This window comes from Zea mays, chromosome 3 (genome assembly GCF_902167145.1).
Source record: "Zea mays cultivar B73 chromosome 3, Zm-B73-REFERENCE-NAM-5.0, whole genome shotgun sequence".
Classification (NCBI taxonomy): Eukaryota; Viridiplantae; Streptophyta; class Magnoliopsida; order Poales; family Poaceae; genus Zea; species Zea mays.
Genome location: NC_050098.1, coordinates 4,399,476 through 4,426,568, shown reverse-complemented (window position 1 = coordinate 4,426,568; position 27,093 = coordinate 4,399,476). Strand labels below are relative to the sequence as shown.

Genomic DNA, 27,093 nt, shown 5'->3' with positions numbered 1-27,093 from the left:
GTCCCGTGCGCTCGTGCTTCCTCCTTTGCTCTCCTCGTCCTCGACCACCGTCCCCATCGCCGCCCTCCCGCCGACCGCCTCATCCGCCGCCGGGGACTAAACCCTAGCCCAGCGTGCCCGCGTCTCTGCCGGTATCGGCTCGCCGCTCGGCCCGATCTCCTCTCCGGACGCGGGCCGGTCGTGGGGCTGAGTCCGTGACGGATGCTAGCGCCCCGCGGTTGCTCGTGCCGAGGCGTGGAGGGCGGCCGCAGCGGAATCCAGTACTCGGACCGCGACCCACGTGGTGTCTGGTGCTGTAGCAGCAGCGCAGTCGCAGCGACAGCAGCGGAGGTGGGGGCGGGGCGAAGGGATGGACGAGTTTGACAGCGGCGGGCGGAGCGGGGACAGGGCGGGCGCCGCCGCCGCCGCCGCCGCAGGAGACGACGGGGCCACTCCTCCGTTGCCCCAGACGGTAAGCTCTAGAATGCCCCTGGTCTCTCCCTTCGTAGATGCTTATTATGGAAATTTCGGGGCCCTTAGTGTTCTGTTGCTTGATTAAACGCTGAGGACTGCGGACTGCGACCAGATTCGGTTCGATTGATAACCCAAGGATGGCGAGATACTGAGATGGTATGTTTGTTGCACACTGAGTTGGTTAGGTGGTTGTTGCTAGGCAAATTAACACCTGTGAGAAGTTGAGAACCTAAAAGGGAAGCAAACATAGCTGCCAAGACAACAAATGTATACATGCACAGTTTCCCGAACTATTTTGATCCTAGATAGAACAATTCTGAAGCTAGGGTAGGATTCAAGTTTCTGTACTGCCTAGAGATCTGACTGGTGAACTATATATAAATGGTGTATCATTAGAATTGCAATTTGAACTGCTGGATTTTGCGTGGAAAGTGTTTGCTAGTTTGAAGTACCTCTATAAATGGTCTCTGGTCAATTGCAGTAGTTGTAGGAGATGTTAGACTCTCTTCAAAGGTTTACTCTATATTGCTCCCCGCCCCCTATGTCCCACTATCCCACGTCGCCAATCTCTTTCCCCTATATCTCTACCCTCTGCAGCGGTTCCCCCCTAAATTTTCCCCCTATACCCCACTACAACCATAAAATATCATTTTCCATACCTATTCATCATTCTTTATCTATTTTTCCTCAACTAACAAGTAACAAATATTGTCTTGCACACAAATCGACGCAAGGGGTCCGGCTGCCGCACCCCTTCATCTGGCGATTCACTGTGTGTCGTGGTTTCAGAAATCAGGGAGAATTTGTGTTCGGTGGGGGTGCTAGCACGGACTCACTTCGAATGATGAATTGCAGAGATTCGAGAAGAGGGTTTGAGACCGAGAGTTATACTGGTTCAGGCTCGCGCCCTAGCCCAGTTTAGTGTATTGCTTGGGGACTGTGTTACAGCTGGTGTGTGTGTGAAGGAGAGGGTCCTGCACTTTTATAACTCAATGGTAGGACCTTATAGTGGGGACTTGTATTCTACTGATGGGAGCGTGGTCTGTTGCCCTTGAATGGCGTTGTCCTTCTGACGTCTCTCGTAGGGTCGTGCGTAGCCGCACTCCCGGTATGGCGTACCGCTTCATCCGTGTGGTATGTAGGTTCCTGTAGCGAGTCCAATGCTGACATAGTGGCACTTGGCAGGCCCCGCAGGGTAGACTTACAGTATGCTTCGGGGTCGTGTGTGGAGCAGCTTCGTCTTCTGTCATGAGCCTTGCATCACCTTCATGCGTGCGTAGGCATACACCCGGTATGGTGTATCGTCTCGTCCTTTCTGGTATGTGGGTTACTGTAGAGACTCTAGTGCTGAGGTCCCCCATGACTGGGGTTGATCGGCCCCACAAGGCAGTGGGGATGCGCCTGAGATCGTACGCGGCGGCATACAATCATGTTGGTCGTGACCTCTCGGCGCCCTTCGGTATGCCGTGCCTATGGTCTGGACGTGGGAGAGGTCTTGTCGTGCTAACGTGGGTCAGCAGTACTGGATCGGCCCTTCCGCCTTGCAGGGTTGCTCGAAGGAGTGATGGTCGGCGGCTCCGCCTCGCAGGGTTGCTCGAAGGAGGGATGATCGGCCGCTCCGCCTCGCAGGGTTGCTCGAAGGAGGGATGATCGGCTGCTCCGCCTTGCAGGGTTGCTCGGCAAGGAGTTGGTCGGTCGCTCCGTCTTGCTAGGTTGCTCGGCGAATGTTTGGTCGGTCGCTCCGTCTCGTAGGGTTGCTTGGCAGAGGGTTGGTCGGCCGCTCCGCCTCGCAGGGTTGCTCGGCAGAGGGTTGGTCGGCTGTTCTGCCTCGCTGGGTTGCTTGGCGGAGGTTGGTCGGCAACTGGGCCGTTAAAAGGCTTTGGGCCTACTTTGGGCACTTGGTTCCTGGGTACCCGACACTGTGCGCTCCCCTAGGACTGTAGCACATAGAGGAGCAGATAGCGATAGCTGTTGCGGTGTTTAGCATTGTCCTGTTGCCGCTGCAGTAGCGTAGGGGGAGGGACGATAGCTGTTGCGGTGTTTAGCATTGTCTTGTTGCCGCTGCAGTAGCGTAGGGGGAGGGGGCGCGGGAAGCGCTGCAGTTAGTCTTACTCACGCGGATGAATTTAATGAATCCGTTATTTTGGAAATTGATATGTATTGTGCACGGGCCTTTTTGTCATTGCTCATTTATTTTAGTTTGTCTCGAGTGGGGTGAATTCTGCTTCATCATGTTCCAATATGTCATTATTTTAATAGTTTCCGTTTGCCACTTTCTATGGACTTATATGGATTATGGAGTTTACTATTGATTACGACTGAAGGAGATGATTGTCTATTAACTGGTAGACTTGGGGTGGGGGGGGGGGGGGGTTAAGGTTCTAACAATAAATGTCATTATTTGTAGTTTCAGAACCTTTTCCATGCCGTAGATGTACTGATCATGTTGTATGTGTGTTGATAGTGAGTGAAATTTGGTAATTTATCTTTTCATTTTTTTGTTTCTTTGTGTTCTTTCTTCTATGTATAGCTGGACTCACATATCTCTGCAGTCTGTAAAACTAGAGTGGTTAAATGAACATTCTAGATTGCCATGCATGCCAATGTTAGCAGCATTTATAGTTTTATGCAACATCAATACTCTATATTTCCGCATGCCATTGGACATTGTATTTAACAATTTAGAAAACAAAAACAGAGAAATGGCTGTGTTGGGCATCATTTTGTCCATGGTTATTAAAGCGGTAAAACGTTAAAACGTTATGAACCAACTTTTCAACGTTTAAACGTTTAAACGAACGTTGAAACGTCTTTTCAGACTTGACATAGAATTTCAAATATAGAATAAGTTCATACATAAGTTGAAATTGAAATTCACTCTCAGCAAATAGAGATTGATTCAATGTGAGCAAAATCAACAAATCTTGGGGCTGGCGCAGAGGTGAGGCAGAGTGGCTGGCGCAGAGGTTACAGGTTAGTCCCTCAGCTGCTGGTCTGTGAAGCAATGGGCACTGGCGGCTGGAGCACTGGGCAGCCACACTGGCGGCTGGCGCAGAGGTAGCGTGTGGAGCACTGGAGCAGAGGCGGCTGGTGCACTGGCCTGTGGAGCAATGGAGCAGTGGCGCAGAGGCGGCTGGCGCACTGGCCTGTGGAGCACTGGAGCGGCGGTGACGCACTGGCCTGTGAAGCAATGGAGTGGCAGCGCACTGCCCTATGGGCGGAGGGAAGAGGGAGGAGGGAGCGCACTGCCCTATGGGCGTGAGAGCTCTGCGCGTTCTGCGGCGCAGCGGCTGGGCTGAGGACGGCGGTAGCTGGCGGGAGCGACTAAAGGCCCAGGAAGGCCCACTAGCACATAGAACGTCCGTAGAACGCTTAAAACGTCATAGAACGTCCGTAGAACGCTTACACGACGCTTAAACGTCCGAAACGGACGTTCAACACCAGTTTTTTTAGAACGTGCGGACGTTTTAGATTCTAATCACGTTCTACCGCTTAAACGACGCTTAAACGTCGTTTAAACGACGTTTTAATAACAATGATTTTGTCTGCAGGATATGCTTCTAAAAAAATGTTACTGTACACTACCATCACAATATATAAGCAATTTGCACATATTTTAGGAGACTTGGTTTCCCTAGTCTCAAAGTGCTGTTTTCTCTGCCTTGTCCTGTGATGAATCTTTGTTACATTCATCATTTCTCGTTTTCAGAGGTAGTAGTATGCCCTTGAATTGGGGGCTCTGCTGTTTTGATTATTTCACTCTGTTCTCAGTGGAATTTCTTTTGATTTGTGCCAGAAATATACCATCCTTTGAAATTCCTGCATTTCAATCCATACATTGATATGCTGGTAGAACATAGAAGGTATTTTTGGGCTAAATGGGTTTGTTGCGTGCCATGGGGAGGCACACTGTAGCAGTTTTTGTAGGCACAGATTAAATATATTAGTATGATTCCAAATATCAATCTAATATATTCTCAATTGATTCCATGTATATCTTCATTATATATTGTATCATGCTATATAATGTTACCTGGATTTAAATTTGGGGTAGATAGTTCAGTTATTGGTGTGTTTTATTTGTGGTTGCATGATTTGTTCAGCTATCTGCTCATTTGCTCCAGATGCTCACACACATGCTTGAAACAGGTACACATTGGGAATTCACCAACCTATAGACTTGAAAGGAAGCTTGGAAAGGGAGGATTTGGACAAGTATACGTTGGTCGACGTATTTCAGCTCCTCGTCTCAGTGACCGTAACCCTGGTTCAAATGCTTTAGAGGTCACTATATCTCCATAAATGATTAGTGTTGGAACTGGAAAAAACGTAGTTCCATCAATTTTCATGCTTCTATATTTGTTAGGTTGCACTGAAATTTGAACACCAATCCAGCAAAGGTTGCAACTTTGGAGCTCCTTATGAGTGGCAAGTTTACAAGTAAGTATTGAGTTGATAATATCCTTTCAATTCGTGTAATACTTTATGGTTCTAGTTATTTCTTGGGGTACATTTAACCTGTGTTGCTTATGTGCCCCTTTGGCAGCACTCTTAGTGGGAACCATGGTGTCCCACGGGTACACTACAAAGGAAAGCAGGGAGAGTTTTACATCATGGTTTGGGCAATGAACCTTCTTATATTTGTTTCACTTGTTATGCACATGTTAATATAGATATTAGATAGGCAGATGGTATTGGTGCAAATCTTCTTTTGGTCCTCTTTCGTTGACAACTATTAACAAACTTGGTTCTTGTTAATCCGATTTGGTTTGCATGTAGGTTATGGATATTTTGGGACCAAGCCTATGGGATGTTTGGAATAATAATTCCCACTCGTGGGTATCTGCACATTCTTTGCAATTACACTTCACTGTTTCTATTTGATCTTTCCAATCATTCCTGAGCTTGTCTTTTACAGGATGTCTGTTGAGATGGTTGCTTGCATAGGTATAGAGGCAATCTCCATACTGGAAAAGATGCACTCTAAAGGGTGATCTGCTTTCTGTTGTTGAGATGGAACTTTTTTTCTTATATGGTTGTTTTAAAAGTGGATCTCATAAGATGCGTATATGACACAGGTATGTCCATGGTGATGTGAAGCCTGAGAACTTCTTGCTTGGTCCTCCTGGTACCCCAGAGGAGAAGAAGCTTTTTCTTGTTGACCTTGGATTGGGTAAGTTGTAATTAGATTCAACTTATGTACTAGGTCTATTTGGTGTCGGATATTTATGTCGTTTCTTTTTAATATATTATTTTGTATACTATTGCAGCAACTAAATGGAAGGATGCTGGTACGGGGCACCATGTTGAATATGATCAGAGACCTGATATTTTTAGGTTCGGTTGGGAATATTAGTATGATATGCTTTACCACTCACGTTATTTCATTGAATACTTTTGACATTTGTGTTTGCTTCATAAACAGGGGAACTGTTCGCTATGCTAGCGTGCATGCCCACTTGGGAAGAACTGGGAGTAGGAGAGATGATCTTGAATCCCTCGCATACACTCTTATTTTTCTTCTCCGTGGCCGCCTCCCTTGGCAAGGATACCAAGTTAGTGTAGTTGATGTTCTGCTCACCTTTTTCTTACTCCTACTCTTTTTTTGTTTTTATTTAAATACTCACAAATTTTTTATCTGTTATTCTTCAATCAATTTAGGGAGAGAACAAAGGTTTTCTTGTCTGCAAGAAAAAGATGGCGACATCTCCGGAGTCTCTGTGTGGAATCTGTCCACAACCTTTCCGGAATTTTGTTGAGTATGTCGTGAACTTGAAATTTGATGAAGAACCAAATTATGCTAGGTGCATCTCTCTTTTTGATGGTATTGTTGGCCCAAATCCAGACATAAGACCGATAAACACTGATGGTGCCCAAAAGGTACATTAATCCTCTGAACTGTGATCTCTTTATTTTTGTTAGCTCTAAGGACTTGCAACCATGCCCTCAGTATTTGCTGAGATATTCATGATTCCATTAGCTACGTAGCAATATATGTTAAAAACCATTATTCGCCAAGAATCTCTGTTGTCTGTTCACTACGTTGGTATAACCCTGTGGCTTAAACTTTAGGGCGGGGGAATATGCATATCATACATATAAAATCAATTTTGATCTGATGTCGATAGTGTGATGTGCTAAATACTGTCTATGGCTTACGTGATAATGAAAATATAGTATTGCTATTATGGGCCATATGGAGTCATTTGCCTTTTAGAGTAAAGGGCAATCTCTTTCAGTGCCTAACATGTCATGTAATTGAAAAGATAATGAATTGGCAAAACATACAATAGTTTATCCTGCATTTTCAATTTCAATTGCATGTTATAAATCATATCCTTCTACATCCATGCAACAAAAGTTATCTGCCTAATGCCTATGCTTGGTCGGATATCTGCCAGCTAGTATATCAGGTTGGGCAGAAGAGAGGTCGCTTAATAGTGGACGAAAATGATGATGAGCAACCTAAGAAAAAGATCAGAATGGGGATGCCGGCAACTCAGTGGATTAGTGTCTACAATGCCCGTCGACCTATGAAACAGAGGTCAGCATGATGCACATATCTGCATAATGGCAGTAACATGAATTTTCCATTGTCTTGCCACATTTGTTTATCAGGTACCACTACAACGTAGCCGATAATAGATTGGTGCAGCATATTCAAAAGGGGAACGAAGATGGCTTGTTTATTAGTTCAGTTGCCTCCAGCTCAAACCTGTGGGCTTTAATTATGGATGCTGGCACTGGTTTTACATCTCAAGTATACGAACTTTCTAGTTACTTTCTTCACAAGGTAAGTGATCAATTTTGTTGACTTCAAAGATCTGTAAGGGTTCTTTCTTTTTTTTCTTAATATAATGATATTCAGCTCTCCTGCTTGTTTTAGAGAAAAAACCTTCAAAGGTTTACTGTTCTTTGTTTATGATTGTACGTCAACACTTTACTGATTATATATCATCAATGATGTCTCATTGTCATTTGCATAGTGGTGTTTTATGCTGTTACAGTTTTTAACTTGCTTGTACTGTGTTAGGAATGGATAATGGAACAGTGGGAGAGAAATTTCTATATCACTGCACTGGCTGGTGCGAATAATGGAAGCTCTTTGGTGATTATGTCAAGAGGTAATTACATGGTATCATCCAGGTTGCCTTCCGTTTGTTTCATCTGCCCTAGCCTCTTTCCCGTGCTGCGGATTCCACGGCTGTGCGTTCACAACACCCGCGTGTGTGCCTGCTCCTCCGCGTCTTCTCCTGCGTGCTTGCCTGCTTGAGTGTGTCCTCGTCCGTGGATCCCTCCCTCTGTGCGCGCGCGTCCTCAGCTTCCCACATGGATCCTCGTGATTCCACAATGGGTATGAGGTGTTCCCCTAATTCTCTACACCTAGAGTGCAGAACATACTTGGTGACAGGAAATTCATTGCATATTATCTAGTGTCAAGAATCATCTCACAAATCTCCTGTGGAAACAGCATCTCATAAATATTAGAGGGGGCCACGAGTGCTAAAATAGCTCAATTAGCAATGTTTAAACATGGTTAAGTATAGAACTTCAAAGCAATATGGAAAATTAAGGAGGGCCATGGCACACCTCAATGAAGCTTCACCAGTGTGTCGAAATATGGCACCACATCCATCCCTCAACTTTTTAACACCTTTCTTTTGTGATCATGGTTTTCAAAGCATCGCTTAAGCGATGAGGCATGCTAGGATTCTGGGCTTTCTGTCCGCCACGACAAAAAAAATATCAGAAAAACAGAGGGAGGGAGATGGGGAGAACAATTTTTTTTTAACGGAAGAAGAACGGTTGGGGACTGGCCAGCAAGGCCAAGAACCTGCAGCCCCCGGTCAGCTGTGGCATGGTCGATCTGGGGAAGGGGGCAGCTGCAGCAGTGGATCTTAGAGCGCAGAGCAGTGATGAAAGGGAATGACGCAGGGGGAGTTGTGGGCGTCATATGTGTTTTGTAAGATCCGAGAGGAGCAAAGGCGTGGAGAGAGTGCACTGTGCATAGGAGGGGGCGAGGGGCTGAGGGGGAGTGGTGGCTCTGGATGGTGAATTGGGGGAACCACAGGGAGGTTAATCAATGGGAGAGGTGTATGAGCTGTTTAGTGGGCCGGGCCAGTCCCCTTCTTATCCTCTTCACCTTCATTTTTTTCTTTTTCCTTATCCTTTTTTCTTTCTACTCCACGTTGGGGTCTAAATTGGAAGGGGGTGACTAGCCACCTCTTGTCTTGCTGCCATAATAACCTTGTTTCTGATCCTTGGCATCTAAACCTTGAAGTTAATCCTTTAGCATCTACTGTAAGAACCATGGTAACAACTGCCTCATGACGGAGTTGCTTAAGCTTTCATCCTGATAAGCTCGATCTTTTCTTGACAGTAACTGATAAACTATAGGAATCTGTACTACGCATATTTGCCTTTTGGTTTGATGCTATCTAATGTGGGAATGGGAACCCTAGGATATTGTTGTTGCTATTGGTATATAAGGGCTAGTTTGGAAACTTAAATCCCCTCTGGAATTACCGGTGTTTGTCGGAAAATGAGCTACTCAATCCCCGGGAATCCCAGAGGGGATTTAAGTTTCCAAACTAGCCCTAAATAAACAAGTAATGACTCTGGTTTTCTGTTCTCCAGGAACACAATATGCCCAGCAGTCCTACAAAGTAAGTGATACATTTCCTTTCAAATGGATAAACAAAAAGTGGAAGGAGGGCTTCTATGTCACTGCTATGGCAACAGCTGGAAGCCGATGGGCAGTTGTCATGTCCCGCAATGCTGGTTTCACTTCTCAGGTATATGTGTTACTGTGCCCTTGGTCTTAAGTGTCCACAACCTTACAGTGGAATGAAATAGATCGGTAGATCTGCTGAAATTAATCTGAAAGAATTTAAGATCGTATGGATATGCGAATTGAGAATCACAAAAGTTCCATTACTGAAACACTATACCGAACGCACCAATTTATTTTGTAGGTAGTGGAGCTTGATTTCTTATATCCAAGTGAGGGCATCCACATGCGTTGGGACAATGGCTATCGCATTACGGCAACGGCTGCCACATGGGACCAGGCGGCCTTTATCTTGAGCATACCAAGGAGAAAGCCTACTGATGAAACACAGGAGACCCTGAGAACATCTGCTTTTCCTAGCCAGCATGTGAAGGTAGCTTACCTTTCTCACTCCTTTTTCGATGTGAATTTTGTGAGCTCTAGGTAAGGGGTTTTGTATTTATTATACCTCCTGATCAATCTATTTACAGGACAAATGGTCCAACAACCTATACCTAGCTTCCATCTGTTATGGAAGATCGGTGTCCTGAAGCCCGTTTTCACGATTTGGTCTGGTTGCTGAGAGGTATATTGATATCAAATACAGGTGGTTTTATGATATCAATGGGGCATTTTGAAGCTGAAAACTCTGCTAACCTACTTACCTGCAACTAACAAAAGGTAACCTATATATGAGGAAAAAAGAAAGCAAAGTCTGTTGTGTTTCGCTAATCTCTACCATGGAGCAAAAGAACATTGCGGTATGCCTTTTTTTTTAATTGGGCTGTGTATAAATTATCCAAAGTATTAGGTTGTGCTGTAAAGAATGTAGAAGTGTACCTGCTGGACGGTTGCCATGTATATAAAGTCGAATTTTTTACAATGTTGTTTCGAATTACAAAGATGGAATTTGTAGCTTTTTCTTCATTCATCTATTCAAGTTACAGATCAATAGCTACTCCCCTCCCCCCAAATTATAAAAGGTTCTTGTCTTTTGAAGATCATTGCTTTTGTAATGTATCTAGATATATGCTATGTTGAGATATATAGCAAAAAACTATCTAAAAAAAGTAGAACGTCTTACATTTTTAAAAAAAAGATGTGGTATGATGTAGTTCGTTTGGGTACATCACCCAGGATACAAAAAAATGCTTGTATGTATGTCGTTGATGGTCCGACAAGTTCGCTTTCTCTCTTCGATCCCAGAACTAGAGTTGGACTGCTATAGCAATACCTAAAAGCAGTATGATAGCAACACACACAAAAGGAAGTCTTGTTTTTCACTATGAATCAATTGTCCTGTTGTTCCATTGGACATCTACAGTGTTGCTGCATTTGCTGCAAAACACAGAACAGTCAGAAAGAAAAAAACGAAGAAACAAGGGGCGCCTTCTCGTTGGGCTTGGGCAGGAGGTTCGGAGAGTGCTTTTTCTCGCCGAACCGGCTTGTGGGAGATGGGCAAGAGGGAAGGACCGGATCCGTCTTGGGAAAATGGTTTATCTACGTATTTATATATATATTTATTCAGCCACTACTATTTGATCTGCTTAGTGCAGCCGAACAGTTTTAAAATCTCATGAACCACTCCACGCTAGATGATCCATGAAGAATTACATCCTTCTTCCAGTTTTATATCGTATCGCGGGAAAGTTAGCCGCCATATGCATCACATAGGACGCTCGTCTCAAACTCTGGTCGATTAAAAAACTGATCCCAAAGACATACTTAAAAAGCAAATAGCGTAGAGTTGTCCGAACGCAGTCTCGTCACGGCTGCTGCGTCGTGGTCCCCAAATCAGCAATGGAGAGCAGCAGCAAGGGCATGTGCACCGTCGAGAGGCGCGGCCGCGTGCACCTCATCACCATGACCGGCGCCGGCGAGCACCGCCTCAACCCGGACCTCCTCGCGGCGCTCCGCTCCGCTGTGGCCGCCTCCGCTGGCGCCGGCGCGCTGGTGCTGGCCGCGGAGGGGAAGTTCTTCTCCAACGGGTTCGACCTGGCGTGGGCGCGCGCGGCGCCGCCCGGCCTGCACGGCGCCATGGACGGCGGGCTCCGCGCGCTGCTGGCCGACCTGCTGGCGCTGCGCGTGCCCACGGTGGCGGCGGTGACGGGCCACGCGGCGGCGGCCGGGTGCGCGCTGGCGCTCGCGCACGACGCCGCGCTCATGCGCGCCTCCCGCGGGCTCCTGTACATGAGCGAGGTCGACGTCGGCATCAAGTTCGTCGACTTCGTGGCCGCCGTGCTCCGCGACAAGGTCCCCGACGCCGCGGCCCGGCGCGACCTGGTGCTGCGCGGGGACCGGGTGGCCGCGGCCGAGGCCGTGCGCCGGGGCCTCGTGGACGCCGCCGTGGACGGCGGCCCCGAGGACGTGGTGGCCGCGGCCGTCGCTGAGGCCGAGAGGCTGGCCGCCAGGGGCTGGGACGGGGAGGCCGTCGCCGAGATCAGGAAGGCCGCGTGGCCCCAGCTGTGGGCCCAGGTCAAGGACCACGGCGCCGGGCCGGCGCCGGCGCGGCCGCGGCTCTAGTCGTGCGCTCCGCCTGGTGCACTGGTTGGTTGCCCGATAGGTACGACCGAATTGCTCCAAGCTACAGCGACTTGCGAGTCACATCAAGAATGTGTAGCGACGCACTTGTGCCCGGTCAAATAAATCGCAAAAACTAGACTGTATCTATTAATTATTCCCGTTTCTATGCCTTGAACTGACTCGATGCGGAAGAAATGATACCAACCCGCGTTGCCTGTGATTTTCGATATATCTCTGTGTAAGAACAAAATCAAACTACGATTTTAAGAAGCCACTGTTCGTGTAAAGCCCACTACAATCCGAGAGCATTTGTGGCCTTGGGAGTTGGGAATGAACATTTGCGATTGAACCGCTCATCAGATAACTTCCAAGTTCCAACCGATAGAATAGTCTGTATTGGCATGCAAAATTTCGATACAACTTCACCGTAGTTTCACACCGGCAGCGATTCCTATTTCGGGAGCCGGAAGTTCTTCCGACTTTCCTGCCTCAGACTCTGAGCTTCATCACAGCAGGCATCAGGACTACGAAACGATCAGAGAGAACATGCATTACAGTTGGGCGATGATCATTTACATCATGGCGGACGAACAAAACGTGGCCAGCTACACTACTGCTGGAAGTACCGACGAACATTACAACAAAATGGTAGTAATATCAAAACAAAACAAAAAAAACGACCCTACACATTAACCAGTCTCCACCTCCTACATTCTTACCATAACTACTGGACGAACATGCGCCAGTTACTGGCGGTAGTACTCCTTCACGGTCAGATAATTTACACGGTTTCACTACTTTTCTCAGGTACTGCTTGAGCCCCTCCCACTCTCCAGAAGGGGAAACCAAGACCGAAAACTTCGACCATCACAGCGCCTGCCCTCCTAGCTGCTCCCGAAGTTGACACCGATCTGCCGTCTAATGTGCTCCGGCACAAGCCTGCTGACGAGGTCCGGAGAGGCATTTGCTAGCTGCGCACGGCAGAAAAGGGGATGGTCGAAGAGTGATAAGCGAAACAGCAGATCAAGAACTGAAGCACGTGGCTTGAATTAACTGCTTGAACTTCGCACTGTGTTTAGTCTGCTTACTTCGTGCTTGAAGTTAAAGAGCGGAGGGAACGGGCGGCCGTTTGGTAGGCGTGCGTTCGGTGTCCGCAGCTCATCGAAGAAGGGATGAGCACATGCGTCAAGCTGTATAGAATACATGAAACGCATGAGAACATTTCTAACCAACAGACTGGTACATTAAAAGATTATGTTGTATTGTTGCGTGCCACCTACAGCATGAGCACTAGCACTACACCTTTTAGATGGGCCACTAGCTAGTACACTTAACAAGCACATGTGACTATAAAGTTGCACCCACTCTTCATCAGCTAACATGCATGGAACTCTTGGTTCTAGCCTTCTGGACCACTGGGCAGCATAATTATCATATCCATGCAGGACCATTTAAGCTAAGGTTTGGGAGGACATACTTCCACATGGACTTGGCCACTTTTAATTGGTCACGGTCTACAAGACTGCGAATAATTGACAACATTGGAAAGCTTTGGAACAGGTACAGCCAAGTAAAATGGACCATGCACAACACAACCACCTTAGTCTGTCTAGTTTCATTGTCTATTATCTCAAACTATTAGCTTCAAAGCCAACTCTAATCTAAATTAACAAAGTAAACAAAAAGTACTCACAGCAGAGCAGCGAAGACTTGGTGAATACTGAAGGAGACGAGAAGCAAGGTCTATGGCTTCAGGAGGCATTCTCTTGTGGAAAATCTGGAGGATAAAACGGAAAGTAGAGGCATCAGTTAGTAATTGATGCATTCTGAGCTCAAAGTTTCGATATGATCTGCAAACAAGTTCTTCAGCGCCCTTTGAAAACATTTTGGACTGTGGACTACAAGTATACAACTACAGTACCTGCAGGTAAAATGGATAATAGATGTGAACAGAAACATGATTTAACATATGAATACCTTGTGCCATGGATGAGCCTTTATCTGAGGAAACCTGAACTCAGTATAGTTGGGATTCATGCACCGTATCTCCTCACGGGTTGGAGTACCAAGAACCTACAGGCATATCACATACCAATAAGTAACGTCGCGGCAGAGGAATAGAATTTCTATTTGGAACATTTTGCAATACCTTGATGATCTCTACCAACTGATCAACAGCGCTCTCTCCTGGAAATAGTGGCTGATACATACACAAGATCCAAGAGGTTAGAATCACATCATACATTATATTAGGTGAATCATTATATGAAGGCAACCAACCTGTCCAAGAAGCAACTCAGCTAGAACACAACCAGCTGACCATATGTCTATTGAACTTGTATACTCCGTCGCACCAAATATGAGCTCAGGGGCACGATAGTAACGAGAGCATATGTAAGATATGTTCGGTTCACCAGGAATCTGACAAAGCAGCATAAGGAACTGATTAACATGTGGATCAAAGATTTACGGTATACAAGTAAAGAGTCCAATTATTATAACACATGAATTACAGTCAAGTTCAAGATTGGAATTTCACACAGAAGTAAAAGAACTAATGATAATACAGACTAACACAGCTCCGCAAACCGTTGAATAAGTCTTAGCTCAAATAGGATAAAGGTAACTGCACATGATTAAACCTTTGATAACAATATTTTTAAAAAAGAGCATAAAACAAAAGGATGTGACTACAGATCCTCGAGGAAAGAAAAACAACATACCAGAACTTTTGCACTACCAAAGTCACAGAGCTTGACCTGGTGGGTGAGAGGATCAACCTGTACATCAAAGAGAGACGACGAGACCAATTCAGAACTAATTACCAAATCAAAGGAAGAACAAATCCTTGTCCACATGACACATACCAAAACGTTTTGTGGCTTCACATCCCTATGGCAGACTCCTGGTACATTATGAATATAAGCTAGGCCTCTAAAAAGCTGCAAACATCACAAAAAAGAAGAAGACAATTAGCAAAACAATGAGAGCACGCATTGGCAGTCTCACAAGAGTTAAGCTGCTGGTTGACAAACCTGATACATGTAGAGCTTGACGTAGATAAGAGGCATCCTCTGGTTCGCATTGCTGTAGTGCTTCAGGACTCGGTATAGAGTCTCAGGGACGAATTCCATGACAAGGTTTAAAAACAATTCGTCCCTGCTCGTTGTCGAGAAGAAGCAGTGCTTCAGGCAGATGACGTTGGGGTGCTCCATGGCACGCATAAGTTGCAGCTCCCGGTTCTTGTAACGCCGATCTTGCAGCACCTTCTTGATGGCGAAGGTCTCTCCTGTTTCCAGACACTTAGCCTACATGCCAGAACCAATTCAGTGCACGTTGCATCAACCAGTGTTAGGCGCAGCCACAAAGAAGAGCCCCCTCCCCCATGGCCGAGCACCATACCTGGAAGACGATCCCAAATGAGCCTGTGCCCACGACACGTTCTGCCATGTAACTGATGGTCTGCGATTAAGGCCGGAATAAGAACAGCACGTGAGTAACTGAGGACGAGATGAGGCTAACCGGACTCTAGAAGTAGGCTGGCATCAGACAGAGTATCTGAGCAGGCAGGAATTCAGATCCTCACACATGTAACTAATCTAATAGGCAGCATTTCTATTGCGAACACAACAAAACTAGACACGGAACTGGTCGACCATGCTTCCTATAAATGCGTGCTAGAGCCTTGGAAACTCGAAGCAACGGAGCACAAATTGAAGCAGTCAGGCACATAATTCAGCTTGGAGCACTAAAGCAGCGAAGAGCGCTATTGTCTGCACAGCCAGCCAGAATCCGCAAAGCGGTGGGAACAGCATAATTCATCACCAAAATCAGAACTAAAGCCGCTACAGATTTCACCAGCATGCTGGCTCTAGCTACCTAGCAGCTAAACGAGAGGCACGAAACACGGACCCATGCGCAAGCGCAAACCACCAGATCAAGTTCGGGTCCCCGACCGCAAAAGCCGCTACAGCACAATCGGAACCAGTTGAAGCGCAATAGCCGCGCGCAGCAGCATTGACGCACGCAACGGCACGACAGGCAGAGGCAGGACAGACAGCGAGAGAAGTGGTAGCTTACCCGCTTGGGCTCGCCGTTCTTCCCGCCGATGGTGGTGGAGATGATATGGCCCGTCACAGCGTCTCCCCCTTCCCCGTCCTTGTGCTGCGGCAAACACGGAAAGGTGAAAGGGCGCCATTAGCACAACATGCATCACCCCGCAGGCGCAGCCCGCAGGAAGCAGCAGATCGGGCGGCGCCAGGCCGCGCCCGCCACCGCCAGACCCAGATCTGGGCCACCCGCTCACCTTGTCGCTGCCGGCGGGAGGAATCGCCGCGGCGGCGGCGGCGGGAGGTGGGGCGTCCAGCTCCATGGGCCCCGGTCCCGGCGGCGCCTCCATGGTGGGGTGAACGGAACGGAACGGTCGGTCGGTCGGTCGGTTCAGAGTTCAGACGCCGCTGCCGAGAGGCACGAGTTGGCGGCTCCCGCTTGCTTGCCTGGTTGCGGCTGCGGGCGGGATGGCTCTCGGCTTTGGGGGTTGGGGAACGGGGATGGTGGTGGGTTGGGGTGGGGCAGCAGTGCTTTTGACCGGTCGGCTCGGCCCTGCTGCGACTGCGAGGAGAGGACTGCCGCCGCGCCGCGCTTGGCTTGGCTTTGGACAGCTTGGGACAGCCGCTGCTGGCTGGCTGGCTGGCTGGCTTTGCGATAAGTGTGCCGCTGACTGCCGTGTTTTATTATCGGAGACGGATTCTACTTTGGCAGCGACGGTGAGCCGTTTCCTGTCTCCGCGCACGATTTCGGATTCGGAGAGCCTGGTTTTGGTAATCAGGAGGTGCTAAACCGCGGGAGTAATGAACTGCTTGTGGATCTTATCTTGGCTGCTCTAGCAGCGTTACGTTACACATCTTGAAAACAAAAAAAGGCGTGATGGAGAATCTTTCCCATCTCCATCCTCTAAGGGCTAGACGAGGATTAAGGCGTGAGACGCAGGGGAACGGAGCACGAGCAGCAGCGTAGCACCGAACGTAGTTTGGTTGGTCACACGTTTCGCCGCCCCCCTGTCACGTAGCATGTGCCGGCCGATCTGTAGTGTAGCAGCGTTGCGTTGCATCTCCGGCGCTGTTGCTGTGTACCTGCATGGATCTGGAGGACTGGATGGTGTGGTGTGGTCGGTCGGTCAAAGCTGTAGTGTGGCTGCTGGGGTTGGATTGGACGCCGACGTGGTTGGAGGTATAAACCCGGCTATATATTTCTTGTCTGTCACTGCTCCGCGCTGGCAGCCAAATCCGCTTCCGGCGGCCTCAATCATGCAGTCAAACTTGGTTTGGGGACATCTCCGCCTGCTCTATTGTAAGTATATTATACTTACATTTGCTATGCATTATCTTTACTACGTATGGTTGTAAGTTCATTTCCCACTTTCCAGTCCCAAGCTACGCCCAAAACGCCATGCACGTTGGAAAAGCGTCGCGCTGGTACTCGCTAAACAAAATCCCGGCCTCCCATGCAGAAACAAATTTGTTGCAGCTCCTCACAAAAAAGGAGGATAAACTTTACCTGCATGTCTACTAGATAACGTTTTAGTTGTATTATTGGTCTACAGATGAAGCATATCCTCTTTTTTGTGAGGGGCTGCAGCAAATTTTTTTCCGCGTAAAAAAAGCCCGGACCTTCCGGGAGACCCGGAGCCGCTGCCGCCTCCTCCCTCCGTTGCGTTGCCACAGTGCCAGCCACAAACAGCATCCACCAATCCATCGCATTATAACCCCCAGCGGGCAGTAGGCAAGTGGAACAGACAGCAGCACAGCTCGCCCGGCAGCTCCTCCTGCTGCTGCTACACGGGCTACGCCATGACCGGCCGGCGAGTAGCCTTTGACTGCTCTGCTTCCGGTACAGTGCGGTGCTGTGCAGGCAAGGCCTGCAGGAGCGGCGGCATTCTTTTTCTCCTGCCGCCTCTGGGTTTGCTTGCTGCAACCTGCAAACCGCACCGCCGCTGCCGTCCGGGAGTACTTGCACTGGTCGCGAGCGGAGCGGCCGCCGGCCGGGCAGGCAAAGCTACGGACCATTTATTATTCCGTGATGTGAATGACCAAGACAAAAAAAAACACTATACAGTACGTCTCCTGGCATTGACCGGAACAGGGGCCTGGGCGTCTCCTGACCCCTCGGCGCCGATGTGCAGAGCGACGATGTGCTCGCTTCAGAAGCGGGCGGGCGAGCGACGGACCAGATTCTTGCCAGTTGCCAGCACCATATGGGCCGAACTGAACATATGGCTCAACTTGAGCTACCATCGCACGCAGAGGAAACACTGATGGTAAGTGAGTGGCAACTGGGAACGCCAGCTATTTGTTTTATTTCTATACAGTCACACGAGTTTGGGATTACAGATATTTATACAAGTCACTGTATTTCCCCTCCTTGATAAAGATCAGCATGTACATGAGTTACATCATCAATCGCATTTTTTCACAACGTCTCTCTCTCTCTCTCTCTCTCTCTCTGCATAAATTACGACCGCTTACGGCCAGTACAAATGTCGGTAGCATCAGCAGCACGAATTGAAGCCCCTATACGAATCCTGTTAGAGCTCAGCTAGAGGAGCGTTGGAACATGTTGGTACAGTATCAGTATACACAGCGTTCTCCACACTAGGTTGACTTCACCGACAGCAGCTCCAGCTCCGCCCACCAGAGCGGCGACAGCCGCGGCGCCGCCGCCTCGGGCGAGATGCCGAGAGCGTCTCGCAGCTTGCCCACGACGTCTCTCATCGACGGCCGCCGCGTCGGGTCAGGGTCGATGCACTCTTGGATCACCTCGCAGACGGCCTCCAGCTCGCTTTCCTTGTGCTCCTTCAGCGACGCGTCCACGAGCTTGCCGTAGTTCTTGTCTTTCAGATGCTCAGAAGCCTGTGGCGAAGAGAGAGAGAGAGAGCTTCAGAGGTGCAACCCTGCACAAGCACATTTCGAGGAGCTGAGACTGGAGATTTCGTACCCAGCTGCATATGGGTTTGTGATCATACGGGTCAGGAACCCTCCCGGATATGGTCTCGATCATGAGCGCGCCGAAGCAGTAGGCGTTGCTTGGGAGATCCGGAGGAGCTTCAGCACGGCTGCTGCCGTCCTCCTTTCCAGCCTTCGCTTTGGCAGCAAGCTCGTTCCATACACCAACATCTGCAATCTGCGCCAGTAGAACACATTACACTAAGTTCGCTCAAGCAACCGTCTGTAATTAGCTCAAGGAAACAGCCGTACACAGGTTAATTGAGCAAAATATCCATGCACGTTCCTTCTCTGGAAATTTATGACAGTATTGTTACTGAAAGTAGCATAGCTAGCTCAAGCTGTACCTTGGCAGCATAATCATCTGAAATGAAGGTTGTGTCAGACCGCACGTCGTGGATCGCCATAGGTGGACTGAGCTCATGGTGCATGTATTGAAGGCAGTATGCGACGCCCATGATGACCCTCATCCTCGCAGCCCAGTCCAGATGCTCAAACTCTTTGACTGCAAAAACCGGTGCATTCAACTTGCAGACGAACACATATGCATATGAGTTAGGAGGTTTATGTGCAAGCAAAATCACTTACCGTGAAGGTGCTGTGAGAGACTACCATGTGGAGCGAACTCAAACACCATCATTCTCGTGAAAGGCTCATTTTCTAGGCAATAGCCAAGGAGGTTGATGAAGTTCTTGTGGTTGACCCTTGACAGTCTATCTATCTACACGGAGGGGAGGATTATCGACGATGAATTAGTATTGAAGGATATTTTTATTCTCAGGTAGTTTGGGTAGAGAACAAGATGTTGCTAGACACAAACCTTTTTCTTGAAGCATGATTCCGCACTCCTGGACCAGTCTTTGCTCGACGATATGGTAGTGGAGACAACACCAATCTCAACCCCGCTTGACAATATGCCCTTGAATACAGTACAGGTAGGAAAAGTATTGATGATGTTGCTAAAATCTTCACAGGCAACTTCGAGTTCAGCTCTGTTCAGTTTTTGGGCACCTGGACACAAGAAACAGAAAACGCATTGAGGCACCTGGATTGGATGCTCAGACGTAGTTATGAGAGGTAAGGAACTGGGGATATAAAAGTGTAGCTCGAAACACAAATAGAGCTCCCGAACTGGCCATATCTGAACCCACAAAGAAAACCTGGGAGCCTCAATGACTAAAGCCTCACAAAAGTAGAACAGACTAGTGATCTCTGTATAATTGCCAACGCAGAATGTCAATCTTTTCAAGCATTCACTCCCCAGGTGTAAAATTAAATAGACTAATAACAAATTTTCACCTGTTACGAGGGCCTTCTGAATAGGGCCACTTAGCCCTGTTTTCCAAGGGGCTACTGGTGCACGCCCTCGCTTCCGCAAAACCAAAATCAGAACTATGAGACTAATGAGCAATATTGCAGCAGGAATTGTGATAATATATGCCCACTTGCTGTACGTTGTACCAGACATCTCTACATTAGTGGTCTGGGTCACATCTGTAGACAGCTGCTGAACTGTGGTAGCATCAATATCTTCAGGAAGCAAAGGTGCCAGAGCTTGGCCATATATTCCCGGAAATGCAGAGAACGAGCCACTTCCTACAGAATTCACGTCAACAGATCTCTGAATTTCTTTTAGGTTTTGCAGATCAGAAGATTTGTCATCATTTCCCAAAAGAGCAGCCAGGTTGTCATTTTCACTAAGAAGCCTGCGGCGCATGACACTTGCAAATGACTGCAAATTATGCATTACGTCTGCCTCACTGAAATCTGAAAGATGTACAAGGATGATGTTAAATGCAGCGTATATAACATGAAAGCACAAGTGCTGATTTTGCTGCGTGAAAAATGCAAAATTACTTGGTACATTGGTGTTATCTTTCTCTCGGAGACCACCGAGAGAGATCCAATCCTTAAAGTCCCACTTGTACAGCAAAGACCTTTACAAGAGGTGAAATATTTAAGACTGGAAAATGCTGGAAGCTAAAATGGAGCGCAGACAGAAGTAACACCAAGTATATTCCCTCACCAGCACCCTAGTTTTCTGCTCAAGCATCCTGCCTGATCATCAGCTATTGCTTGGACGCCTTCTTGGAGCTGATTATCATGAAGGGATCTGAGACATAAGAGCCCTTCATTATACCAAGGAATGAACAGGATAACAGGGGGCATAAGAAGTCTTACAGTTGTTTGAGCAGTGGCATAGCCCATAGTTCTTCTGGAACTGTTCCATCCAGGTTGTTGCTGCTCAGATCTAGCACTTCTAGAGCAGACAGCCCTCCAAATTCTCTGGGGATTTGCCCGCGGAAGTTGTTCTTTGGAAGTAAACTAGACAGCATAAGGAGTAAGAAAAATATCATCCCACAACGAGGATTTGCGGTACATAGTACATTGCACGAGAGCTAAGAAATGACTTGAATGTGGAGATGGGTGTAGAAGAGCCAGCTCACAGGGATTTTAGACCTCGGAGGCTCCCGATCTCGGGTGCGAGAGTTCCAGCCAATTGCCGGCCTGTTAAGTTCCTGTGCATGAGAAAAGAAATAAGAATCCAATGTGCATGATTTGTGTAAAACGTGAAGACACAAATAAACAATAGCAGCAAATCAAATCGGCACAGCAGCTCTGTAAAAAGTTCATGCTAACTACAAGAAAGGAACAACATAAATTGGTTCTTTCAATTCCTTCCTCTGTTGTCCTCTTAATGGACAGAGGTAGCAAACTATTAGAAACGGAAGTTCAAAAATCATCAAGAGATCATTAGCGAGCTATTAAAATGGAACTTCAAGAATCATCAGGAGGCTGTTCATGGCATCAATCTGGATGGAAATAAATGAAAACCACACTTACAGAATCTCTACTTTATCGTCAAAGCATCGCACGCCAGACCAGCTGCATGGGCTGCTGTCCATGGGGTCCCAATCCTGGAATACGCCATGGGGATCAGCTTCCACCCTCACCTTCAGTTCCAGCAACGCCAATCCTAACATACAGTTACACAAACAGGACTCGACCGTCACAAATCACAAAAACCGAATCCACCGAACACGACCGCGCCACCAATGCCATGTCCCATAAGCAGACTGCCCTCTGCAAAACAGGACGTTATTACCTTCACCGTTGATCGAAGCCGCGCCGACGCTGGCCTGTGCCTGGAGCAGCAGCACGAGGAAGGAAAACAGCAGCTGGAGCCGTCCAGAGCCCTGGCGAAGCCGCCGCCGCGCACCCATGGCAACGGGAGCGCCTCCTCCCGGAGAATAGCAACCCGGGAACCAGGCGCCAGTTCGCTACCCACCGTCGCTGGCCGAGCCTCTGCCTCTCAGGTTCCCAATGCCTTGGAGGACGAGACGGGACCACCGCTGCGTTCAACGACCGGGCACGGAAATGTTGGGTCGGCTTGGAGATCCGTTGCCTGTCCCCTGCATCGCCATCACGCCGGGGAGAACAGACGCCGCGCCGCCTCGGTTGTTTCCGGCGAGCTCGAGGTGCTCGAGCTATTCGCCGGAGCCCATTGGTCCCGCCGCACCGGAATGGGGTCCTGTCCTTTGTTCCCCGCCCGGCGTTTCTCGCGCCGAGAAGATTAGGTTCCTGACGGATCAGCCGGATGGGGAGCCCTTGTCGCCGGGATGGGTGGTGGTCGGCGGCGGCGGCGCGAATGGGAGGGGGGGAGTTTTCGCGCGCGAAGGTGGCGGACGGCGGTTAGATTGGGTTCAGAGGTGAGCAGGGACAGGGAAGCGAGGGAGCGTGCCCGTCGCCGCCGCGCGCGCCAAGCCACTGCCTCCGTGGGCCCTCGTGGGGAAAAGGCATCACCACAACCACCACCACGGCACCACCCCATCGTCTATGCACCGACGCACGATACCCATCGCAACCGTCCGTTCCTCTATTCGACGTCCAGCCATGGTTTTCATCCCTTATTTTTCACCCACCATTCTTAGCGCCACGAATTTTTGGATTTGTAAGCTGATGCCCTCAGTTTTGCTCGTGTCCTGATTTTTACCTTTAGCCGTATTTTTTTATTCGATTTTGTCTTTCTAGTGCTATAGAGCAGAATAAAAAAACTGAGAAAAAACACAAATAAGAATAAAAATGAGGACATCATCAAAACTAAGTACACAAATTTAAATAGATTGATAGTCAAAAGTGTGCAAATCACCGAAAATGACAAACAAACCCATAAAAAATAAGTTTAACTTAAAATATAATAAAACATATGTTTACGTAGCTTAACAGGAGAAGTATTTTTTTTAGGTAAGACAACTTTAATTACATGGTAAATAGCAATATGATGCGAGTATATTTTACCTATGGATATACGAGTATGGGTAGTACTTACCCATACACGTACTTGTCTACCCGACGGGTAGAGGTTCTCATCCATTAACATATCCATGGATAAAGAAATCATCTCATATTTATCTTTATTACTAGTTTGAGAATTCCATTTTTCCAAGTGATTTTTATTCTTTCAAGAGAAAATAAACTAATTTCCTTTTGGAAAATGAAAAACCCTTAGTAAAATGTGGATCCCAAACTAGCTTATATCGGATAAAATTCGTCATGTATTCAAGTTTCAGAAACCAGTGCCATGTCTAGTCACATCGGACCGTCCAACGAGGCGTGCGCCAAGAGGCCGTCACGACGGCGCTAGGGGCGGCGTCTAGAGCAGACAGGCTGGGCTGGTACGGAACTGAAACGTATATAGGCCCAATTATAAAGAAGCAGCTTTCTCCCTGTACAGATTTAAACGCAACCGCATAGGAACTTCTTTTTACCGGCTCTAGGATTGACGTTTTCGTGAAAATTACACTCATAACTGGTTATGATGGGCACTGGTTTTCTGTGATATCCGATGGATTATCACCAGCAATCACCGGAGAGAAGAGAGAAGAAGGGAAAAGAACATAGGCAAAGAGAAGTAGATAGAGGTATGGATATTTGGTTTCTGTTCTTCGATGCCTTCTTCAGTTCAGACATTTGCCTCTTATACGCGTGGCCAACTCGCCCGCGAATACACGACCACATTACGACCTAATACCAGAGATTAACGAAGTCTAACAACTGAGTTTACAAGGCCAAATCCGGCCCAATGGTATCCACTAAAAACAAACCTTGTCAGTAAACCTCTCCTACCGCCTCCTCTGTCATCAGCGGCGATGTTTGCGTGATCCTGATGCAGCACCGATGTGACAGTGCCCCCTCCAGAAGCACCAGTTGGTCCCGAGATGGACGAATTAGGGAATCTGGATTGCAGCAATGTATAATCTTCCCAGGAAACCATCTCAACTGGAATTCCCTCCCATTTGATCAAAATTTGAGTAATTGTCGTTGATCCTTTCTTTACCAACCTCCTATCCAAAATCCTTTTTGGATTGGGAGTCACATTTTCAGGAAAAACTGTCGGTGACAACTCAGTAAACACCGGAGTATAATCTGGAACATGTGTCTTGAGTTGAGACACATGAAACACTGGATGTATATTAGCAGATTCAGGCAACAACAGCTTGTAGGCAGCAGATCCCACTTTAACCACTACAAGCCTGTTATTCTTGTAAATCAGCCCATTCTTCAATTCAAACCCTTGCTCATTTGGACTAGAGACAACCAATTCCGCCAATAAACTTTGGGCATAAGTATCCAACTCATAAGAATTTGTTATCTCCTGAAGTCACACATGAGTAGTTGCAGAAATGGTAGACACCATATTATTGGCCACTCTAGAAAGGGCATCCGCTGCTTTATTTTTTGTCCCCTTTTTATATTGTACTGAAAATTGTAGTCCAGCCAATTTGGTCATTGCTTTCTTTTGCATATCAGTTGCCAAAGTCTGATCCTGAATGTGACACAGATTTATGTGATCAGTCCGAATCACAAAAGGTCCTCTACTCAAATAACATCTCCACTTCTCTACTGCCATTAATATTGCAAGACATTCCTTCTCATAAGTTGACAGTTGGCTGTTTTTGCTCCTAAAGCTTTACTATAAAAAGCCACAGGATTCCCCTTTTGTGACAACACTGCTCCAATGCCAGTGTCACAAGCGTCAGTTTCAATGACAAATGTCTCACTGAAATTAGGTAAGGCAAGAACATGAGTGGTAATCATAGCAGCCTTCAAAGCCTCAAAGGCAGTTTGTGCTGATGATGGCCATCCAAACTATTTTTGTTGCAGTAGTACTGTCAGAAGTTTTGCCAGTATCCCATACCCCTTGACAAACTTCCTGTAATAGCATGTGAGTCCCAAAAATCCCCTAAGTTTCGTGTGTGACTTTGGAGTAGGCCACCTTCTCATTGATTCTGTCTTAGCAGGGTCAGTTGATACCCCTTTGTCTAAAATAATATGCCCTAAGTATTCTATTTGAGTGATAGCAAAAGCACATTTGCTCCTTTTTGCATACAACTGATGTGTTTCCAATACTTGAAAAACTTGTTGGAGATGAACAACATGTGTCTCTAGTGAAGGACTATACACCAATATATCATCCATAAAGATCAAGACACACTTCCTCATGAGTTGCTGAAATACTGCATTCATCAAACATTGAAATATAGCCGGTGCATTTGTGAGACCAAATGGCATAACTCTAAATTGGAAGTGTCCATGGTGAGTCTTAAATGTTGTCTTCATTTCATCTTGGTCTACCATCCTTATCTGATGAAAACCAACAACCATATCCAGTTTAGAGAACACATTGGCTCCTGCTAACTCATCCATAAATTCATCTATAATAGGCATAGGGAATTTGTTCTTCACTGCAATATCATTCAATTTTCTATAGTCCACACAAAATCTCCAACTCACATCCTTCTTCTTAACCAACAAAACAAGAGAAGCAAAGGGGCTTACACTTCTAGTGATTGTTCCTGCTTGCATCATTTCTTGGACTTGCCTCTCAATCTCATCATTCTGTAATGGTGAATATCTATAGGGCCTTACATTCAAAGGTGTAGTTCCAGGCAATAGAGAGATAGTATGATCATATTCTCTTGAGGGTGGTAAAGAATCTGGGGGTTTTAAACACTTCCTTAAATTGGTCCAACACCTCTTGAACACACTCAGGGACTTGTTCAGTGACTACCTTCAACTCTGGTGTCACCTGTTGTAGCAGTGCAACTGCCCAAATTTCATTTCCCTGGCGCCACCTCTGGATTTGCTCATGGGATGCTTCTGGCAATAGAGCTGCATATTTATTACTGAAAGGGAAATGAGCCCTTGGGCCATTTCTAAGGATTTTGGTGATTGAGTGCCAACACAAGTGCTTTTGTGTTGATCTATGCAAAGTGGTGAACAAAGTGCAAATCATGTCAAAAGGTATGTTTCTCAGACTTAGTACATTGTTTTAGAGACTAATGTACTGTGTATAAGTGCTGGAAACAGGAAAAGAACAATTGGAAATGTCTTGGCTCGAGCAGCCAAGACTCTGCTCAGTCTGGGAGCACCGGACTGTCCGGTGGTGCACCGGACAGTGTCCGGTGCGCCAGGCTGGCTCGAGCGAACTGGCCGCTCTCGGGAATTCATCGGCGACGTACGACTATAATTCACCGGACTGTCCGGTGTGCACCTGTCGGGGACCATAATTAGGGGTACCCTCAAGACTCCTAATTCTCAGCTGGTAACCCCCATCAGCATAAAGCTGCAAAGGCCTGATGGGTGCGATTAAGTCAGGGATCAGTCCATTCGAGCGACTCGATCATGCCTCGCTCGAGCCTAGCCTCGGACAAGGGCAGCCGACCTCGGAGGATTTCCGTCTCGCCCGAGGCCCCCCTCCAACGGCGGACACATCTCCGGCTCGCCCGAGGCCCTGCCTTCGCTAAGAAGCAACCCTGACTAAATCGCCGCACCGACCGACCGAATCGCAGGAGCATTTAACGCGAAGGTGGCCTGACACCTTTATCCTGACACACGCCCCCCGGCAGAGCCGAAGTGACCGCCGTCACTTCGCCGCTCCACTGACCGGCCTGTCAAAAGGACAGCGCCGCCTGCGCCACTCCGACTGCAGTGCCACATGACAGAGTGAGACTGACAGGCAGTCAGGCCCTGCCAAAGGCACCATAGGAAGCTCCGCCCGACCCCAGGGCTCGGACTCGGGCTAAGTCCCGGAAGACGGCGAACTCTGCTCCGCCCGACCCAGGGCTCGGACTCGGGCTAGGTCCCGGAAGACGGCGAACTCCGCTCCGCCCGACCCAGGGCTCGGACTCGGGCTAGGTCCCGGAAGACGGCAAACTCCGCTCCGCCCGACCCAGGGCTCGGACTCGGGCTAGGTCCCGGAAGACGGCGAACTCCGCTCCGCCCGACCCAGGGCTCGGACTCGGGCTAGGTCCCGGAAGACGGCAAACTCCGCTCCGCCCGACC

General features: G+C 47.8%; 4 protein-coding genes across 6 annotated transcripts; 2 read left to right on the top strand and 2 right to left on the bottom strand.

Annotated features, from left to right (window-relative positions):
• The first annotated feature begins 249 nt into the window (after positions 1–249).
• LOC103649605 (casein kinase I) lies at positions 250–10,181 on the top strand. Of its 2 annotated transcripts, XM_008675342.2 has the most exons (17): positions 385–451; positions 566–609; positions 4,603–4,737; positions 4,820–4,893; positions 5,000–5,069; positions 5,233–5,288; positions 5,372–5,443; positions 5,532–5,626; positions 5,724–5,790; positions 5,879–6,008; positions 6,115–6,333; positions 6,855–6,997; positions 7,072–7,246; positions 7,487–7,577; positions 9,091–9,248; positions 9,429–9,617; positions 9,715–10,181. In XM_008675342.2, exons 2-17 carry the CDS (start codon positions 607–609, stop codon positions 9,772–9,774), a joined length of 1,737 nt encoding a protein of 578 aa, XP_008673564.1. In that variant the 5' UTR covers positions 385–451; positions 566–606; the 3' UTR covers positions 9,775–10,181. The 2 variants fall into 2 exon arrangements, with proteins under 2 accessions (NP_001311193.1, XP_008673564.1); NM_001324264.1 differs by lacking the exon at positions 566–609 and having other exon boundaries at positions 250–451; positions 9,715–10,169.
• Positions 10,182–10,306: 125 nt separating this feature from the next.
• Positions 10,307–12,033, top strand: LOC118476621 (enoyl-CoA delta isomerase 2, peroxisomal-like). The gene has a single exon (XM_035966134.1). It carries the CDS (start codon positions 11,024–11,026, stop codon positions 11,744–11,746), a length of 723 nt encoding a protein of 240 aa, XP_035822027.1. The 5' UTR covers positions 10,307–11,023; the 3' UTR covers positions 11,747–12,033.
• A 238-nt stretch (positions 12,034–12,271) lies between these two features.
• On the bottom strand, positions 12,272–16,428 carry LOC100282757 (shaggy-related protein kinase eta). Of its 2 annotated transcripts, NM_001155663.2 has the most exons (12): positions 16,053–16,361; positions 15,827–15,910; positions 15,149–15,208; positions 14,782–15,054; positions 14,614–14,688; positions 14,470–14,526; positions 14,027–14,167; positions 13,896–13,946; positions 13,724–13,819; positions 13,440–13,523; positions 12,835–12,936; positions 12,294–12,717 (listed from the first exon to the last, which is right to left on the bottom strand). In NM_001155663.2, exons 1-12 carry the CDS (start codon positions 16,143–16,145, stop codon positions 12,631–12,633), a joined length of 1,203 nt encoding a protein of 400 aa, NP_001149135.1. In that variant the 5' UTR covers positions 16,146–16,361; the 3' UTR covers positions 12,294–12,630. The 2 variants fall into 2 exon arrangements, with proteins under 2 accessions (XP_008672878.1, NP_001149135.1); XM_008674656.2 differs by having other exon boundaries at positions 12,272–12,717; positions 14,470–14,688; positions 16,053–16,428.
• A 1,912-nt stretch (positions 16,429–18,340) lies between these two features.
• On the bottom strand, positions 18,341–22,282 carry LOC100527941 (receptor-like protein kinase). Its single transcript, NM_001324035.1, has 12 exons — positions 21,854–22,282; positions 21,592–21,724; positions 21,195–21,266; positions 20,929–21,072; positions 20,774–20,860; positions 20,605–20,684; positions 20,047–20,514; positions 19,568–19,758; positions 19,336–19,468; positions 19,095–19,252; positions 18,740–18,925; positions 18,341–18,654 (listed from the first exon to the last, which is right to left on the bottom strand). Exons 1-12 carry the CDS (start codon positions 21,969–21,971, stop codon positions 18,397–18,399), a joined length of 2,028 nt encoding a protein of 675 aa, NP_001310964.1. The 5' UTR covers positions 21,972–22,282; the 3' UTR covers positions 18,341–18,396.
• Between the last annotated feature and the right edge of the window lie 4,811 nt (positions 22,283–27,093).

Coding starts and splice junctions, on each gene's coding strand:
- LOC103649605 (NM_001324264.1), top strand. CDS start 350: ATGGACGAGTTTGACAGCGGCGGGCGGAGCGGGGACAGGGCGGGCGCC. Junction 5,627..5,723: donor TCTTGTTGACCTTGGATTGG/GTAAGTTGTAAT, acceptor ATACTATTGCAG/CAACTAAATGGAAGGATGCT. Junction 6,009..6,114: donor TCCCTTGGCAAGGATACCAA/GTTAGTGTAGTT, acceptor CAATCAATTTAG/GGAGAGAACAAAGGTTTTCT.
- LOC118476621 (XM_035966134.1), top strand. CDS start 11,024: ATGGAGAGCAGCAGCAAGGGCATGTGCACCGTCGAGAGGCGCGGCCGC.
- LOC100282757 (XM_008674656.2), bottom strand. CDS start 16,145: ATGGAGGCGCCGCCGGGACCGGGGCCCATGGAGCTGGACGCCCCACCT. Junction 15,911..16,052: donor CTCCCGCCGGCAGCGACAAG/GTGAGCGGGTGG, acceptor TGTTTGCCGCAG/CACAAGGACGGGGAAGGGGG. Junction 12,718..12,834: donor TCTTTAACTTCAAGCACGAA/GTAAGCAGACTA, acceptor TGCCGTGCGCAG/CTAGCAAATGCCTCTCCGGA.
- LOC100527941 (NM_001324035.1), bottom strand. CDS start 21,971: ATGGGTGCGCGGCGGCGGCTTCGCCAGGGCTCTGGACGGCTCCAGCTG. Junction 20,861..20,928: donor ATGCCACTGCTCAAACAACT/GTAAGACTTCTT, acceptor CTTATGTCTCAG/ATCCCTTCATGATAATCAGC. Junction 20,685..20,773: donor AGCAGAAAACTAGGGTGCTG/GTGAGGGAATAT, acceptor CCTCTTGTAAAG/GTCTTTGCTGTACAAGTGGG.